Raw genomic sequence first — 19,977 nt, forward strand, 5'->3', positions numbered from 1 at the left:
AATCTATTTGGCATATATTTACAAATACATATTGAAAATAATGCAACATTTAACATTTTCTGATCATGGTGCTGTCATTGGTGTACTATCCTGGTAATTAAAAATGGTGTCTGTAGAAGAATAAAAATGTGGTTGTGTGTTAACAAAAGAATAGAAACTATAAGCATATAATCTTCCATTCAAATAGTTAGAAATTAACTAGAAATAGTTAGTCCAGTTTACAAGCAACAGCCTGACGGTAGATCAGTTTACTGAAATATGGATTACTTAAAGGGGTACTCCGGGCTGGGAGTTTTTTTACACCCCCACCCCCACCCCTGCGCGCGCTCAGCGGGCCACGGTAAAATTATCACAGGCTGACTGGTCCGCGGCGATAAAAAGGTTGGGGACCACTGTCATAAGGCACAAAATCAAATATGATATAACAAGGATCACGGAAATATGATGGATAAATTCCAGTGGTAGAACATTTGATTTTATGGTTACACTTCCTGATGGTAACATATGGGTTAAAATAACCTAATAGAGGGGGTAGCTTACTTGAAATCTGCTATAGATAATCAAATCAATCACAAGTGGTAGATGAAGATTTAAAGCAGATAACTGAAGTTTCAAAAAAGAATGGCATGACTATGATATAAACTTTTAAACCCTTTCAACATCTGTTTTAATTTTGTCAAATACAAATAAATTCTTGTTAGAATTGCTGATATATATATTGTAAATATATATTGATAAATAAATAAAGGGATAAATAAATAAAGGGAGACTAGTATAGATCTATTTCAAACTATTTAGCTCTCATCAGCTAACCATACCCTTACTGGGATCAGATAGCTGATGAGAGCTAAATAGCTTGAAATAGATCTATACTAGTCTCTCTTTATTTATTTATCAGCACAAATACAACAAAATGTAACAAAAAGTAAAAATATTGGGTTTCTGCCTGGATGGTCTCTTGTGACGAGCCAAAGGACAGAGAATGGAAGTAGTGATCTTCCTCCCATATTTGGGCATACCGGGGGTTGTAAAAAAAAAAAATCTAATATATATATATATATATATATATATATATATGTATGTATGTATGTATGTATGTATGTATGTATGTATGTGTATACGTATACGTATACGTATACGTACACGTACACGTACACAAACACGTACACGTATATATATATATACAGTATGCTCCCTCCCATATTTGGGCATACCAGGTGCCTTGACAAAACATCTAATTATTCCCCAGGCTCAGCTGATAAGGGTATGGCTAGCTGATGAGAGCTAAATAGATTGTAATAGATCTATATTAATCTCCCTTCATTTATTTATCATCAAAAAATGCAAAACATACACGCACACATACATTAAATGTATATTTTATATATGTATATATTAAAATCAGCAAATATATATATACATACACACACGCGCACACACATATATATACATTAAATATATACATTTTATATATGTATATATTAAAATTAGCAATTATATATATATATATATATATACACACACACACACACACACATACACACACACACACATATACATATACATTACACACACAGACACACATATGCACATATTCAGTTAAATACATGCCATGAATTTTAGAAAGGCCAGTTTAAAAAAGAGAGAACTCTTTAATATGTGACCTATTCCTTAATAATGGAAATCAACTGGATAACTTCAGACAGTTATTGTCTTTCAAGTGTAGGATAAAGGCAATGACAAACCACTTGCAAAAAACCTGGGACTGCAAAGGCGCCAGAGGAACTCTGTCACCTCATTCAAGAAAAAGGATTCCAATAATCATCAGCCAGTGACCTAACACAATATCTAAATAGTTGTTAGAGCAGATGATAAAACAGGGCTTTTGTAAGCATCTTGAAAACAATGTCAGGATTGCTAGGAATCAACATGATATTCCCCAGAATATTGTCTCTTCTTTAATAAAGCAATTACATTGGCAGATAAATAACAAAATAGAACAACAGAATTGGAAAGGACCTTGAACCCTCGGCTCAACCAAGAAACCCTACATTATTTCAGACAAATGATTGTCCTATGTCTTCATAAAAGAAAATAAAGAGAATGTTGTGTATATATTTACCTGATTTCTTAACTTCAGAGATTCAGCATTCATATTTGCATGTAAAGAACAGAAAGTGGTAGTCCTACTACTTTCTGTTTTGGGCCAATATTAGTCAATCTTTTTATGAATGATTGGATTAACTATGAGCTGCTTATCAAATCTGCTGATGACAAAAAAAACTGGAAGATGCAACCAACATCCAAAATGATAGAATGAGACCAATTCAGAGTCTTCTTAACCTCAGAGATTCAGCATTCATAGCAATAGCAATAGCAGTAGACTTATATACCGCTTCATAGGCCTTTCAGGCCTCTCTAAGCGGTTTACAGAGAGTCAGCATATTGCCCCCAACAATCTGGGTCCTCATTTTACCCACCTCGGAAGGATGGAAGGCTGAGTCAACCCTGAGCCGGTGAGATTTGAACCGCTGACCTGCTGATCTAGCAGTAGCCTGCAGTGCTGCATTTAACCACTGCGCCACCTTGGCTTCATACTTGCATGTAAAGAGCAGAAAGCGGTAGGGTCCTACTGGGTTCTGTTTTGGGCCAATATTTGTTAATTTTTTTATGAATGATTGGATTAACCAAATTCATGAGCTGTTTATCAAATCTGCTGATGACAAAAAAACCTGGAAGATGTAACCAACATCCAGTATGATAGAATGAAACCAATCCAGAGTCTAATCTGGACCGGTTAAAAGATTGGGGGGGGGGGCGGGGAGAGAACAAAGTTGCCCTTCAACCGGAAAACCACCATTGGGGTGGTTGGGGGGGCTATATCCACGGGTGAGGGTCGGAGCATTGCGGTCATAACAGGGAGAGGCAGATACGGCGGGGACTTTAGGGCAGGCCATCATTGGGGAAGGAGGGTTCGCTATATTACAGAGATCCCTCCTTCCGGCCCTAGGAGTCCCACTCCAAGGTCAGATGGCGCGAGTGATCAGGACCCTGGTCTCAGGCTGCTGTCGCTAAATGCCAGGTCTGTGGTTCATAAGGCCCCCCTCATCCGGGACTTGATAACTGATGAGGGCGCAGACCTGGCATGTATTACTGAAACATGGCTGGGCACGGAGGGAGGAGTCCCCCTCGTAGAGATGTGCCCAGCCGGATTTCAGGTGCTACACCAGCCGAGAGCCCAGGGAAGGGGTGGCGGTGTGGCTATTGTAGTCCGGGAGTCTTTAGTACCTCGTAGGATCCCTGCTCCGGAGCTTGTCGGGTGTGAGTCCCTGCTGGTGAAGCTGGACCTCAAGGGTCAAGTGGGTCTGCTGCTTACGTACCTGCCTCCCAACTGCGTTGCAGCAGCCCTCCCCTCGCTCCTCGAGTCAGTAGCCGAGCTGGCAGCTGAGTTCCCTAGACTTATAGTTCTGGGGGATTTCAACTTGCCTTCGCTCGGTGAACGCTCTGACGGAGCGCAGGAGTTCATGGCTTCCATGACAGCCATGGGCTTGACTCAGGTAATTCGAGGCCCAACCCACTCAGCGGGTCACACGCTCGACCTCGTATTCCTCTCGGAGCAGTGGAGTTACGATCTTGGTTTGAGGGGTAATGAGATCATACCCCTGTCATGGTCAGACCACTGCCTACTGAGGCTAGACTTCCGGAGGCCAAACCCCCACCGTAGGGAGGAGGAACCGACCAGGTGGTTCCGCCCCAAGCGACTGATGGACCCCATTAGGTTCCAGACGGAGCTTGGGGTTATTCCAGATACTCTCGCCCACAGTTCGGTTGAGACCCTTGTCGCTGCCTGGCACTCGGCAGCTTCGGGGTCTCTAAACCGGATTGCGCCACTACGGCCCCTCCGGGTCAGCGGCCCCCGGAGGCCTCCTTGGTTCACCGAGGAGCTCCGGGAGATAAAGCGCCGGAGGAAACGCCTAGAGCACCTGTGGAGATTAGACAGGTCCGAATTGAACCGGGCACTTGTAACAGCATGCACCAAGGAGTATACTCGCGCTCTAAGATCGGCAAAAAGAACATACATTGCCTCCTTGGTAGCGTCCGCCGAGTCCCGCCCAGCCGCCCTGTTTAGGATAACCCGCTCCCTCCTAAATAGGAGGGAGACGGGGGACCCCTTACAGGGTAAGGCTGAGGAGTATGTTCAGTTCTTGGCGGACAAAGTTGCCCGGTTTCGAGCGGACCTGGACTCCACTCTTGCAGAGCCAGCTGAGACACAGGGGAAAGACTTGGCAAACCATCTCTGGGTTGAGTTTCAGGAAGTTGCCTCTGGGGATGTGGACAAGGCTATGCGAGCTGTGAGTACCTCCACTTGTGTACTGGACCCGTGTCCCTCCTGGCTGGTTGCCAACAGCAGTGAGGTGACACGAGGCTGGATCCAAGCGGTTGCTGTGGCATCTCTTCGGGAGGGGCATTTTCCCACCGAGCTTAAGGCAGCGGTGGTGAGACCCCTTCTGAAGAAACCGTCTCTGGATCCAGCTATTCTTAATAACTACCGTCCAGTCTCCAACCTTCCCTATGTGGGGAAGGTTGTTGAGAAAGTGGTGGCCCTCCAGCTTCAGCGTACCTTGGAGGAAGCAAACTATCTTGACCCCTTCCAGTCCGGCTTCCGACCAGGTTACAGCACAGAAACTGCTTTGGTCGCATTGACCGATGATCTCTGGAGAGCTAGGGATGGAGGCTTTGCGTCCATCCTGGTTCTCCTTGACCTCTCAGCGGCTTTCGATACCATCGACCATGGTATCCTTCTGCGACGACTGCGGGAGGTGGGAGTGGGCGGCACTGTTTTGCAGTGGTTCTCCTCCTACCTCTCGGACAGGTCGCAGTCGGTGTTGGTGGGTGGGCAGAGATCGTCCCCGAGGCCCCTAACATGTGGGGTGCCACAGGGGTCGGTCTTGTCCCCCCTCCTATTTAACATATACATGAAACCGCTGGGCGAGATCATTCGGAGGCACGGGATAAAGTATCACCAATATGCGGACGATACTCAACTGTATCTGTCCGCCCCGTGCCAACTCAATGAAGCGGTGGACGTGATGGAACAGGGTCTGGAAGCTGTTAAAGACTGGATGAGAGCAAACAAACTGGTGCTCAACCCAGACAAGACCGAGTGGCTGTTGTGTTTTCCTCCCAATAATTTGACCACCGTACCATCAATCAGGCTGGGGGGACAAAATTTATACCCCTCAGATAGGGTCCGCAACTTGGGAGTCCTCCTGGATCCACAGCTGAGTTTTGATCACCATCTATCGGCTGTGACCAGGGGGGCATTTGCCCAGGTTCGCCTGGTGCGCCAGTTGCGGCCCTACCTGAATCGGGAGGCTCTCACGACAGTCACTCGAGCCCTTGTGATCTCTAAGCTGGAATACTGCAACGTGCTCTACATGGGGCTGCCCTTGAAGAGCACCCGGAGACTTCAGCTAGTACAGAACGCGGCCGCGCGAGTGATTGTGGGCGCACCTCGGTTCGCCCACATAACACCTATCCTCCGCGAGCTGCGCTGGCTGCCTGTGGATCTCCGGGTGCAATTCAAGGTCTTACTTACCACCCATAAAGCGCTCCATGGTAGTGGATCTGACTATTTGAGAGACCGCCTTCTGCCAATAACCTCCCTGCGTCCCATCAGATCGCATAGAGCGGGCCTCCTCCGTATTCCATCCGCCAGTCAGTGCCGACTGGCGACTACCCGGAGGAGAGCCTTCTCAGCTGCTGCTCCGACGCTATGGAACAATCTCCCCGTGGAGATTCGTACCCTGACCACAGTCCAGGCCTTCCGTACAGCCCTCAAGATCTGGCTAGCCCGTCAGGCCTGGGGATAAACTCTTCCGCCCCTCCCGAATGCTGAGAGAATGTTGTGTTTTTAGTATTTTTCAGTTATTGCACATTTCTTTTTATGTTTTGTCTTCACTCCCCTTCCTTGTTATTGTAAGCCGCCCTGAGTCCCCTCAGGGAAAAGGGCGGCCTATAAATGCTATTAAAATCTAAATCTAAATCTAAAACATTATATTTAAACAGCAAGATGTAAAAATCATAGTTTGGAAGCTTTACACCAGAAAAGATCTTGGTTGTGATCATTAACAATAACTTGTACATCAATGTAAGAGCTGCTATAATGGCTAATAATTTGGGAGGAGGAGGAGGAGGAGGAGGAGGAGGAGGAGGAGGAGGAGGAGGAGGAGGAGGAGGAGGAGGAGGAGGAGGTGGAACAATGTATCAAAGATGTGTGAAATCTCACCATGACTCATGGAAGGCTGGGCTTTATTCCATAACATAATATGATAATAATATTGGTTCAGATCATGGAGTTAAAAACTCTCTCTCTGGGTTCTTCCAAATAGGGATGTCACTCCTTTAATGGAACAAAGTGCCCCTTTCCATAATCATGGTCTTATCACTGGTGTAGGTATAATTGTATCCCAGTTCTCCTGTCACATTTGCCCAAATAATTTAACTAAAGCAAGTAGAAGCAAAGATAAGCCATGAAGCCAGAATAGGAAATCATAATTGATGGATCTATATAATATTATCTCAAAGACCTCAAGCTACTAATCACAAGGTGTTTGATTCAAATCTCATTTTCCTTTTTCATGTTTGTTATCTATTTGTCTGAAATAATAATATTGTATCCTTTACAGAATTGTTATAGTGATTATGGAGGGTCAGTAACACATTTCAGTGTAAACAAATGTTAAATATTATTATGTGGTATAATATATTATCCCAATGATTTAGTTGTGCTTCAAATATGCTTGACTTCAGTTCTGGAAGCTGACATACTGCTACAGGGTTGTTGGAAATTTGGGGCTATTAAAAAATCATTATTATTTATAGAGATTAAACTAACCTATTAAGATCTTATTAACATAAAGAGTCCCTCTTAAAGGGAGATGGGTGGTTTAGTTATATGAAATATAAACAAACAAATATTCAGGGGTGGATTTTCCTATAGGCTAACTAGGCTTCAGCTTAGGACCTCAAGATCAAGAGGGGCCTACATTCAAATTGTTAGCAAAATTAAAATTACACTATTCTAAAAACAGTGAACACTAAAACACTGAACCAAAAATAAGGAGAAATTCTACGCAAATGACTAATAAACAAACATAAAAATGTATTGGTTAAGAATTGTTCCAGCGCCGCGGCAGTTGGGGAGCCTGCCCACGTTCCTGGCACCGGCGGTCGGGCGAGAGGCGCGGCTGCTCCCAGTAGCCGCCCCATTGACGTGGAGCCCACCAGCGGCCAGGCAGGTAAGGGCAAGGGGGCCGAGCCGGGCAGCTGAGCGCAGCAAGGGAGGCGGCTGGCCTCGCTGCCTTTGCCGCAGAGCAGAGCCGCCCTCCGTCGGGAGGCCAGCTATATATATATTGATATATATTGATATATCACAGTAATGATATATTTTATTGTCCCTCATGTAATTTACAAACTTAAAAATGGGAGGTGAAAGGGCCTCATAAGTGGAATAGCCTAGGGCCTCTTTTCATCTAAATCCGGCCCTGCAAATATTCCTGCCAAAAATAAGAGATAACTGGAAAAAGAGAGATGGTTATATTTAGTTGTGTATAAATATGACAACCTCAATGCAGGGCCCACGGCCCACAGGGGGGCAATTTAATTTTTAATGGGGGCAATTTGAACCTTATTTAAACCAAATTAATGGCCTTTTAGGCTTCCTCCACATGAGTAGAATTCACTTTTTGAGTAAAGTAAGAATTATAGGTCATGAGGGGGGGGGAGGCATCAGGATTTTAGAGATCCTTAGGTGGGGCATGGCCAAAAAAAAGGTTGGGAACCACTGCTCTAGATTATGATTATGCTCAACAGTATTATTTCATCATGTAGGAAGATGGCCCCATACTGGGAATACTTCAGTTGCCAAGACTGATATTTCGTAACATGTATGTCACGTATATTGCATTTCAAACAATACTTTGTCCATTTAAAACTAAAAGCTTCTTTTAGCATCCACGTACTATGTTTCTTAACCTTGGCAGTTTTAAGATGGGTAGACTTCAACTCCCAGAATTCCACAATCAGTCCATCCATCTTAAAGTTGCCAAGAAACACTGATATAGATATTGAAAAGGTGGGTTCAGCCAGATCTAACATCAGAAAAGTAATATATCACTTTTCCGGACAAAACAATTCTTATAATCTTCAAGGAGACTTGAATTATAAGAATCAAAGTTCAAGCAATAATTCTAAATTGAAGATGCTGCAATGGTAACTGGGATTGTATTTTAATCCATCAACTTCCTAGATTCTCATTAATATGTCTGCAACATCCCAGTTTAATTTCGTTACCTTATAGAGGTAGCTAATTCTTCCTATAGCTCCAACTTTCCCAATGTAGTTAATAAAGCCAAGATTGCCTTCTGTAGCTCCATAGAACTCATAGATCTTCAGGCATCCAAATCGACACAGAAATTCTTTCCAGACCTCTTTCCTCATGCCATTGCCTAGGGCCAGTCTCACACTATGATCACGATCATTGTCCTTCTGCAAGAGAAGGATTAACAAGAGAATCTTTACAGCATTCAATAACGTTTATTAATATATACTTTCTTTGTCATCTATGCTAAATAGGAGTCAAACATTATTCTTTTTATTCCTAAAACATCTTGGCTTGATTGCTACATTACGGTAGGTAAGGGTGCATAGGAAAAACATGCACCATATTAGGTGACTTTGCTAGTAACTTTTTGCACATGCATATTGCACACCCTAATTCTAAATTGGCTGGAATGGTTGCAGTGATGTTTGGTGGACATAGATCAAGACCGGAAAATCTTATGCCTGCAGTTTGAATGCAGCATATGAGAAATTCTGTGCTTTCTATTAGATTCCCATCAAGTTCCAACCATTCTTTAAGATCTCACCCATTCTCCCTGCCTCCTACATTTTTTAGTCTGAGCCAAAAGAAAATACAGCTTGTCCTCCACTTACAACCAGTTGTTTGATGACCATTTTAAGTTACAACAGACTCCCCAAAAGCTACTTATTATCTGCACCCCTTGGTCATATGACCAAATTTTGGGCACTGACTTATTAGTTCATATTTATGGCTGCTTGCAGTAAACCATGGTTACATGACCATGATTTACAACAGTTTTCCCAGAAATCAAGGTTTACTGCCAGTTTCTTGCAAAAACTGTCCTAAAGTAAGCCATGGGTTTGCCATTTGCTTAGCAATGCTATGGAAAAGATCATAAAATCATAAAATCATATAGTGACTCAGTTTACAACCATCGTGACTTATATCACAATTTGAACACTACCTCTCCCTCTTCTTTCATACCAGCATCTGACTGCAAAGAAGATATATTTTTAGGCAAAATTGTAAATATACTCCTTCAAGCTTATAGCTGCATAGGTTCTCCTCCCCTCCTAAGGACTAATCCTTATCCCCTAACCCCCACCCCAAAACTGTAGGTGTAAAGTACAATGTTATTTTAAAAGAGAACTCCATTGTGATCAAGGGAGAAATGTCAAGGCCTCAAGGTAGCTGGAGGGGCATTTTTGAACAAAGGTGCTATTGGAGACTGAAAGATTGTTCCTCAAAACAAATAACAGACACAATAGGTCTTCAAAATAAATCTCTACTGAGGTCATTGGAGGTAGTTTAAAGCCTAATTTCCAAGTTGTGAGATTAGAAAGGGCAGGGTTTTCAGGAATGTATGAATGCAGAAGTTAATATGTAAATTGAGTATTTATGTATGCATAATAAAGTTATATTCCCAAGGTACAAGGAAAATGGCAGAATGATTCATTTTCATTCTTTGAAATTCTTCATCTCTTCTTCTTCCTATCCCACTCACCAAATTTATTTATTCATTAATCTATTTATTACTTTACTTATATGCCTTTTCTGATTACCTTTGGTGCATTACATAAATAGCGCATTGTTTCGCCCACATATTGGATTACAGAAACCTGATATCGCCTGCAGTCATTCCAGAAATTTGAAACAGAGAACTTCGACCCTAAAACACATGTAGCTCCTTATGAAAAAAAACAAAACAAATAAGGTTGTATGTCATAATATAATGAAGCAACAGAAAAAAATATGTTCCAATCAAAAAGTGGAACAAGTGGAACAACAGACTTAAATACCATCAAATTAAATTAAAGTATGGGATTTGGAATTTCTCCTATATTTTAGGCCTGCGAAAAACCACCATCTCCTCGACTCAGTGCTAAAAACAGTATCTTGAAGAATGAATTCCAAATAGAAGATTGTTTTCATTAGAAAACCAGTGTGGGTTGAAGGAATGATAAGCATTTTGCAGATCTGACAGCTGTTATTTCTTCCAAATAAAATATGGCCACTAAAGAATACTTTTGAAAAATCAAATCCTGTGTTTTTGTTTGTTGATTACTCTGAACAAATGACTCATTGTGTTTTCCTGAAGGCACATTTTTTTCACATTTAAATTCTCTCCCCCTCTTTTTCTTTTTCATTTTTTTTTTCAAATTGTGGGATTAGATATTTAGTTTGCAGATTCTGGGAATTTGTAATCTAAATACTTCTGGAAGAAACCTGATTGGGATGATCCAGAATGTGAGTGGTGTCCTTCATTTTTGATGCTGTTTTGACCATTTTTCCTATTTGGACTATATTTGTTTATTAATTCCGTATTTAGGTATATGAAATGAAAAGTGTACAACATATTTCTTTCTTTTTCATTATCCATGTTTAGACAATCCAGTAATCAGAGATTTCTGAGTCAAAACAACTTACAAATCATTTTTTAAAAATAAGTTAAACAAACTATTCATGTATTCTAACTCTCTTCCTTTCTTTCCCCCTACTTGTATTACTTGCACTGTACAATAAGTACAGTGCTCATGTACTTATTGATGCATAGGTGGTACATACCAACATCTATGCATCCTCCAATTCCAACAAGAAGCGCAGCCGAATGGTACAGTGGCAACGGAGTGTAGATAATATCCTTGGCATTGATGTCACATAAGAAAAATAAATTGGATATCATGAGCAGCTTCATTTGGTTGATGATAGCAGCTTTTGGTAGTCCTTAAAAGAAAAGGAAGGGAACATAAGGAACATTCTAGCTATGGAGCAGCACCTATTCAATCTTGACGTTCCAAAAAGCTAAAATGCATAAGTCCTAATTACTAATTGAATTGAATGGGAGACCACCAGAGATGTAAAAGAATCTTAGAATGTGCCAAAAAGATCCTGGCAAACTACTTATGTAAGTTGCTAAGAAAACAACAGCAAGATTCCATATAATCACCAGGGGTCAAGCTTAGCTGAAAGGAGATTTGATAATGCTTTAATTAACATCATCTATATAGTCATTTAAGATTTTGTGGGTAACTCAAGGCCACAGTCTGTTGATGGTGATGATTGTGATTTTATAGCAGAGAATTTCCCTTATCTTGAGAGGGATTTTTTTCAGGTAGTTTTTAAATAAATTATATTATATTAAGCCTATTTGAAGTCAAGTTTTTGTGTTTCCTATCTCAGAATGACAGAAAGCAAGTAGGTAGAGGTTATTTTAAAAGTTGCAAAAAAGAGTTTCAGATATGGTCCTGCACTGCAGATTGCCAAGGTAATGCTATTTTTCACTTGACATAATGCACAACTGTTTCATTCTTCTTGAATATGGACAAACCAGTCTTCAAATAGAGAGATATTCAGAGATTCCTAGACTTTCTCTTTAGTCATTCAGACAGTTAGCACATTCCAAAATTGTTTCTTCTTACCTGTGGTTCCAGAAGTAAAAATGTACAGAGATATAGAATTAATTGTGACATTGGCTCTGTAGGAAGCAGGCACAGGTTCATCTGAACTCAGTTTAATCTGTCCAAGTAATGCCTCTACACCATCAGAGGGGGAATCATCACTGAGATAGAAAACTTGTAACCCTTCATCTTTTAAATCAGGCAGAACATCTTCAATTGCATTTTTAAAATCTGAAAAGAAGAATGAAGATCTTATTTCCTACCCTTATTTTGCTAATTACATTATTCTGCACATAGGCAAGCAATAATAAATTAAAATTCCACTTGAGTTGAGCTTGTTTATTTCATAGCTCATGAATGAATCATGGGCAAATTCTTGGTTTTAGTTGTTGGTTATAGATAAATCAATTCAAATCTTTCTGAATTGCCTTTCCATATATCACAATGTCTAATTGCTTCTTGACTGAATCACTCTTGCAGTTTTATGAGTTAGGAGATTCAGGCCTCTTTTTCACAGAGGTTTCCTGTAGTGTTTCACTGAATTAGAATCAAGACTTAAAAGTTTTTAAGGACATTATCAACTCTATTGGTTTATTTAATTCTGGATGCCCTTCCATTCCACTAGAATGAATTATAATTAACTTTCTCAACTGCAGGAGTGTGCATTTTCCTATTTACATTCTTACAATATTAGGATTATATGGCAGTATTCTAGAAATATAATTCCACCACTTCAGTAAATCCATTATCTCTGGTCAATGTAATTGTAGAGGTTCCGAGTGATGGCAAAGTATAGAAAACATTCCTCCAAAGTGTTTTTTGCTCGCCAACTACCAGATAAATTTTGTATTAAAAGCATTAGACAGTTCAGTTTTTACTTTATGTTGCTATATTTTGAATTATTTTAAAATATATCTAAAATTAAGGAAGTTTTCAGAGCTTTTTTACGTTAGATATTTACAGTCATTCAAAAGAACTGCCCTTCTAGTCCTTAGACAATGATTTGGGCAACCAGATGTTGCAGGAAGCACCAAATATGCATCTGCCACCTGTAATATATTTTATAACATAGCAGTACTATCACCACCAACCCACGTTCAGGGAGGTGGCCATACCTGGCTAGTTTGGCAGCAGCTTATTATTATACCCAAGTATAGTAGTATAATATTTGTGAAGAAACAAAAGAGGTCCCTGTATTTAAAGGAAGATTAGAGTAGGTACAGTATGCCAGTGATGTGCAGTGAGGTTTATGGCTGGTGAGGCACTGACACAAATTTTTTTAGACTTGTGGACTTCAACTCCCAGAATTCCACAGCCAGTCATGCTCAGTTTCGATTTAAAACAACAGCATTTGTTTTTCTCCTTTGCAAAATAAGTTTCCTTCATTCTTTTTCTTTTTCTTCTCCCTTCCCCTCCTTCTTCCCTCTCTCCCTCCCTCCCCGCTCTCAAACACACACACAAACACACACACAAAGTTGGATTGGAGGGAGTCAGGGAGACCACAGGAGGAGGCAGGAAGCCAGTCAAAGAGCCATACTGGAGCACACACACTTTCCCCAAGCCCCGGAAGGATCCAGCCCAGCTTCACTGATTACAGGTTTGAAAAGACAACGTGGCTCTGCCAGCAATCAAACTACACTTGGGGAGGGAGAGCACTTCCCTCCAGCCTTTGCCCAAAGCCCTGCACCAGGAGGATGAAGTTTGAATTCCTCCCCCTGCCTCCAACCCACATGTACCTTTTCCAGCTGTTTCAGAGAGGATTTCAACTCTGCTCTTGCCTGCCATCATGAAAAGAAAAAAGATGTAAAAGAAAAAAGGCAAAAGCTGAGGTCAGGCTGAGCTAGTTGCTGCCAGAGTCACCATGGATGACTCTGCTTAACTGTTTTAAAAAGCCTCTAAAAAAGCACCATCTACAGGAGGAGGCAGGAGAACGATGTGCCTCATCTATGTCAGGAATTTTTCGGCTTTTAACCCTTGCTTAACTCTGCTCGTGTGATCATAAAATGCCTAAAGTCAGAGTAGATGAGGCACCTCATTCTCCTGCCTTTTCCTGTAGAGGGCGCTTTTTTAGAGGCATTTTTAAACAGTTAAGCACTAAGCAGTCATCCACTGTGACTCTGGCAGCAACTAGCTCAGCCTGACCTCAGCTCTTGCCTTTTTCCTTTTACATTTTTTTCATGTTGACAGTGGTGAGGCTCTGCCTCCCCTGACTGCATGTCACTGCAGTATGCATTCCTGAACCAATCCTTAAGGTTGTATCATGCTTCAACTTTGATCTCCAAAGCTGAGGTTACTTTGGAGTGTGGGAAGGATGTGTTGGAACATGAATGGATCTGAGGAAAAGTTGGAAATCATACTTTCTCAGGGAAGAGATGCTAGCTTTCTCAACAATCAGCAGTAGCCCAACTTCAAGGATGAAAAATGCAAGACAAGAGTCTATCAAAATATGGGAAGGCTAGGCTAAAGAATCCCATTATAAAGAAGGAGCGGGGCAACCATGTTGATTGATGGCAATTAACTGTTTTAAGTGGCTCTATCTTATTATTTCACATACACAAAAATTATCTAGCAAAGTCATATTCTGCACCTGAACCCAAGTCTTGTCAAGACAGACCAAATTGAGAATTTGGAAATATCTGTTGACTTCCTGTCAATAAGATTGACAGCAGCATCAGACTGCAATCCCTTAAAGCAGCAAAATCCCATCACAGGCCATCATTTTCAGAATATTCATTTTCAGACCTATAAGGACAACACATTTTATTAGCCACAAAGTTCATATCATAGACATGAGAATTGTGTCTACAAGTTATTATAGTGAAAGGAACTTATATTACACCAAGTACTGTGCTCCTTGAAGTGGCACATCTTCTGCTGTGCCTATCAGAGAAGTTGAGCACAATCTGCAGAGAAGGTGCTACTCGCTTACTCCAGACTACTCAGCCAAAGCCTGCGTGAGGACACTTTTTTGACTAGTGAATTCTGACATTTGCTTTGGGCCATTTCAAAACTGTCTAGATAGAAGCATTTCAGATAATGCTATGGGAGAAAGCTGAAAGGAACCCTTAGCATTGGTCCAAAGTCACTCAAATTACTTCATCAAATGGTGAGTTGTTTTTTCCACTGGCAGGTAATGTGGAATGGGAAGGAAATGCAGACAAGCCAATTGACCAATTGTCCAATAATATGGATTATTCCAGATTTAGGTCTGAAGGGTATTATCAGTTGCCTTACTTATCGCTGAGGCAGAACAAGGTCAGAAATAGGACTCACATTAAAATAGCGGATGTGATGGAATGATCAAAACTCTGTCCTTTTTGAACATGTATCCAATAGATGTAAAAGGAATCAGTAAAGAGAATATTTGTAGCTCAGAGTTTAAACCTTTGGTGCTCTCTCAGCTTAGCTGTTTTCTTGTAAACATTTCATACCCAAACTAGGTAACTTCATCAGTGCCAATAGTGGAAGTGTGCCTGCAAGCAAATTTTCCCCGTTTGCGTGCTTTCTGAAGTGTTTGAGGCCCATAAATGGTACCAATAAAGGAGAATATTTGTAGCTCAGAGTTCAAATGAGAGGTCCCTGGTGCTCCCTAAGCTTGCTTGTTTTCTGCAGATGCTTTATTACCCAAACTAGATAACATCATCAGTGCCATCCATAATGCTTAGTAGCACTGATGATGTTACCTAATTTGGGTAGTGAAAAAACAACAACCAAACTCTGAGAGCACCAAGGACCCCTCAGAGTCACTTTCCTCACAGCCCTCATTTCATTTTGTTGGTGCCTGTGGAAACCCCTGAGCTAAGCTATCAGGGCAACACCCTTTATGTCAGCATACTTATCTCCTTATTCAAGGAATGCAGGAACGAAAGCTAATATGACCATGAGGAAGAGTCCTAATTCTAATAAGAGTATATATGATGTGATCGTTATCTCCTGTAGGGACATTGCATAAGGCAGTGATCCCCAACCCCCGGTCCGCGGACCGGTGCCGGGCCGTGGAGTACCTGGCACCGGGCCGCGCAGCGGCCGGGGGCCATGATCGCTGCAGCGGCCGGGGGCCATGATCGCTGCAGCGGCCAGGGGCCATGATCGCTGCAGCGGCCGGGGGCCATAGTTTCTTTCTGTATGCAAATTAGGGCTAACTGGCACAAGGGGTGTTACTGGACCGCTGGTGGCACTCTGACGTCACCAGCGGCCCACCGCCCCCCTGTGTCCAGCGCCGCCCTTCTCATTCCTTTTCAGCGCTTCAGCGCTGGCCGATTCCTGAAAAAAACCTAAGAGCGCCTGCGCAGTTACGTAGGGCTAGCATTGACAGCGCTAGTAGCGTAGCCTTGCACTTTATATTTATGTAATTGTATTTTATTTTGTAAGGCATGTTTAAATACAATAAAATAAAAGTTGTTTAATCAAAACAATCTGATATATAAACAATCAATGTTTCATCGCGAACAACGCCCCCCCACCCCTGCGCGCGCTCAGCGGGCCACGGTAAAATTATCAAAGGCTGACTGGTCCGCGGCGATAAAAAGGTTGGGGACCACTGGCATAAGGGACCTCACATCAGGGCCATTCACCTATCAAAAATAAAAAGAAAAGCATGGTATTTTGCATCTTGTCACTGCATGAATAATTTACTTTTAGATACATAAGTCCAGAGACCTGGGAGTGGGTGAGTGGTGGTTCTCACTGTTAGGAAACTGGCTTTCCAAACATCATGGATTAAAAAGGAAAATTGCTTCATCCAAAGTTTGAAATATCTCTGCCCAGCCAGAAATACATCAGCTCGTCTGATCAGCAGAAGCAATAGCAAGGATCTATACACTTGGAGCACTGATGTACTGTTACGTAAGTATCCCCCTGAAGACTTCCTTGTCTCCCCCTCAGGCAGGAGATGAAAAGAATTTGACAGCGGAAAAATGTCCAGACATGTTTGGTTATAGCTTCTTGCAAATAGGAAAAGGCATGTTATTGTGGTAATGGTCTATTCAGATGAGATTGCAAAACATTATTAGTGTTCTTTCTTTCTGTTACATTCATTTCTACTTTTTTTTTTTTTTGGCATTAAGTTGAAATATTAAATTGCTCTCTTTTATTTTCAGGCAAAATGTTTTCTAAATTGCTTTCACAGTATTTTTTTTTCTTTTCTCTTTCCATGAACTTCACTGTTTTTTCCCCATGAAGAAATACATACATACATACATACATACATACATACATACATACATACATACTTACATATATATCTTTTATTTATTCCTTTATTGATTTATCAGCACAAATATAACAAATATATATATATATATATATATATATATATATATATATATATATATATATATATATATATATATATATATATATGAAACAAGTTTTAAGTTATTGAATCATTCTTTTGAAAAAGAGCAAATAGTTTGATAGCTAACTAAGGTTTTGAATTCAGCAGCCTACTGCACAAAACTTGAAAGTAAACAAGTAGGTGGTGAAATCAGATCAAAACCAGGGTAAAAGAGAAAACATCTTCATCTGCTATCTTTTCTGTCACAAAACTGAGATGGAGTAAATTCTAGGCAAAGTGAATTAACTCAGACGGTAAGGAGAATTCAATTTCTAGAATCCCTAGAGATTTTGAACTGAACTGTATACCCTTGATTATTCTTCAGATGGGAATCCTTTTTTTACAACTTTACAGAATCAGGAAACAAATGCAGCTGCTGAGTCAGATATATGTGTATAATACAAAGGAGCTCATTAAAGCAAACACGAAGATCAAAGATCACTGTGATTCCCCACTCTTGAGAGATCTGAAATCAAGCAGCCTCTGAGCCATAGTGAAAATATACATTTCATTACCAGTAGACATAACTGCTTGGTTTAGCTCACCTGGGGTTGTCAGAAGCACTTTGGCATTGCAGGTTTTCAACACATGCAACAAAGATTTTAATCGGATGTTATAATTGATGCATGCCATGGTGCAGCCGATCTTCTCCAAGCCCATCCAGATCCAGATATAGGCAGGGATATTCTTCAAGAAAACAGCCATGGTTTCCCCTTCTTTCAGCCTCACATAGTCCTTCAGCACTCTAGCCATTTGATTGCTACGTTTGTCAATGTCATGATAGGAATAAATTTCATCTTCAAAGAGAATGAAAGGCTTCTCTGGATGTTTCAGGACCTTGTGTAAAAAAGAGTCCAGGAAGGTAAATGGTGGATTACGCTGCAAACTCTTTTGAGATTTGTATCCCGACCACAAGAGAGAGAAAAAAAAGCGTAGGTCCAGCCAAAGATAAGGCAAAAAAATATTGGCCAGGAGAGGGACAAGGATCAAACCCCCCAGCAAAATTGTATAAAAATGAAGCATGTCTACACACTGGTGAGATCCAGCACTCTGGAAGCAACAGGCACACGCTGGCAGTTGTGTAGAATGAAAACAAATAGCAATGAAGGGAGAGCTTTTTGCTCCTCCCCCCTTCCTTCTCCTCCCTTGCAGAAGCGTCCTTGGGTGCCTGCCAGTAAATTTTAACCCTCATCAAATGCTTTCTTGGATTCTTGTCTAGTTCTTTGCTGAGGATAGCATGGGTCTACTCACCTGAGGGTTAAAACAAAGCCTGAATGAAAATGTCCTGGTTAATTAATGGGGATCTTAACAATTCACCTTCATAATAGTTTTCCTTGTCCACATCTTTCCAAAAAACTTGAATGCATTTCAAGCACAACATTGCAAAAAAGTTCATTCAGTTCCTTCTCCATTTGACAAAAAGCCAAACTGTTGTGGATTCCAACTGGTTTTGCTCTCTGTTATTTTTCAATGCTATTCAAACAATATATTTTGCAAAACACATGTGATCTTTAAGGTAAAGTACAGGTAATACACACTTGGAACAGAATTTCCATTGATAAGCAAGGTGGTTAAGTAAGCTGTATCCAATTTTACGACCTTTCATTACCATTTCAGACAAATCAAAACTGGATGCAATATTTGAAGTGTGGTCTTATCAAGGCATTATAAAGTGGTACTCATACCGGTAATCCTTAACTTACAACCACAGTTGAGTCCAAAATTGATGTTGCTAAGTGACTGATTTGTTAAATGGATTTGTTAAGTGGGTACAATTTTTCTTTCCACATTTGTTAAGTGAATCACTGCAGTTATTAAGTTAGTAACATAATTGTTAAATGAATCTGGCTTCCCCGTTGACTTCTTCGCCAGAAGGTTGCAAAAGGTGATCAGATGACCCCAGATGCAACCACCATAAATGTGAGTTATTTGTTAAGCATCCAAATGTAAATCATATGATCATGGGGATGTTGCAATAGTTATTATAAAAAATGTCACTTTTTTCAGTGCTGTTGTAACGTCAAATGGTCACTAAGTGAACTGTTGTAAATCAAGGACTACTTGCACTTCATGTAATCTTCATTGTACCTCTCTGTTAAGGCAGCCTAGGACTGTGCTAGCTTTTTGGCAGCTGCAGCACACTGTTGGCTCATATTTAATTGATTGTCTATTGGGACAAAGATCCTTCTCGGTTACTACTATTGAGCTAGGTGCTACCTATTCTATACCTGTGCATTGGTTTTTCCTGTCTAAATGTAGAACCCTGCTTTTTTCACCATTGAGTTTCATTTTGTTATATGGGGCCCAGTGTTCAAGTCTCTCAAGATTCTTCTGTATCTTCTGGAGTGTTGGTTATTTCTGCCAGCTTGGTGTCATCTGCAAATGTGATGGGTTCCCTTACTATCCCATGGTCTAAATCATTGATAAAGATATTGAAAAGTACTAGGCCTGAGACTTGGGGTAGCCCACTGCATACTTCCTTCCATGTAGACATAGTGCCAATAAGGATTATATATTGAGTGCAGTTGGTCAGCTAATTACGAATTCATCTGTGTTGGATACTGTTTAACCCACATTTTTCTATCTTATAAAGTAGTAGGTTGTGGTCTACTTTATCAAATGCTTTATTAAAGTCAAAGTAAATTATATGGACAGCATTTCACTAGTTCACTAATTTGGCACATTGCCAAAGAATGCAATAAATTTATCTGGGATGATCTGTTTCTCACAAACCCATGATGACTTCCGGTTATGACATTAGTTGCCTCCCAGTGTTTGCAGATTCGTTACTTGATTATGTTTTCAGAATCTTCATAAGTATTAATGTCAGGCTAAGTCTGTAGTTTCCTGGATCCACTTTTTTCTTTTTTGAAGATAGG

At 40.8% G+C, this 19,977-nt stretch overlaps 1 protein-coding gene across 2 annotated transcripts in view; it reads right to left on the reverse strand.

The window, feature by feature from the left end:
* Positions 1-18,197, reverse strand: part of LOC116523026 (very long-chain acyl-CoA synthetase-like) — a 39,889-nt gene extending 21,692 nt beyond the window's left edge. The window contains exons 1-5 of one of the 2 annotated variants that reach the window (XM_032238177.1): positions 17,644-18,197; positions 11,785-11,994; positions 10,931-11,089; positions 9,928-10,052; positions 8,356-8,550 (exon numbers count right to left, since the gene is read on the reverse strand). In XM_032238177.1, the coding sequence (XP_032094068.1) occupies positions 8,356-8,550; positions 9,928-10,052; positions 10,931-11,089; positions 11,785-11,994; positions 17,644-18,121 (1,167 nt within the window). In that variant the 5' untranslated portion in view covers positions 18,122-18,197. The remainder of the gene's footprint in view (positions 1-8,355; positions 8,551-9,927; positions 10,053-10,930; positions 11,090-11,784; positions 11,995-17,643) is intronic. The other variant, XM_032238178.1, reaches the window with a different exon arrangement.
* Positions 18,198-19,977: the final 1,780 nt, after the last annotated feature.

This window comes from Thamnophis elegans, chromosome Z, assembly GCF_009769535.1.
Source record: "Thamnophis elegans isolate rThaEle1 chromosome Z, rThaEle1.pri, whole genome shotgun sequence".
In the NCBI taxonomy this organism is placed as follows: domain Eukaryota; kingdom Metazoa; phylum Chordata; class Lepidosauria; order Squamata; family Colubridae; genus Thamnophis; species Thamnophis elegans.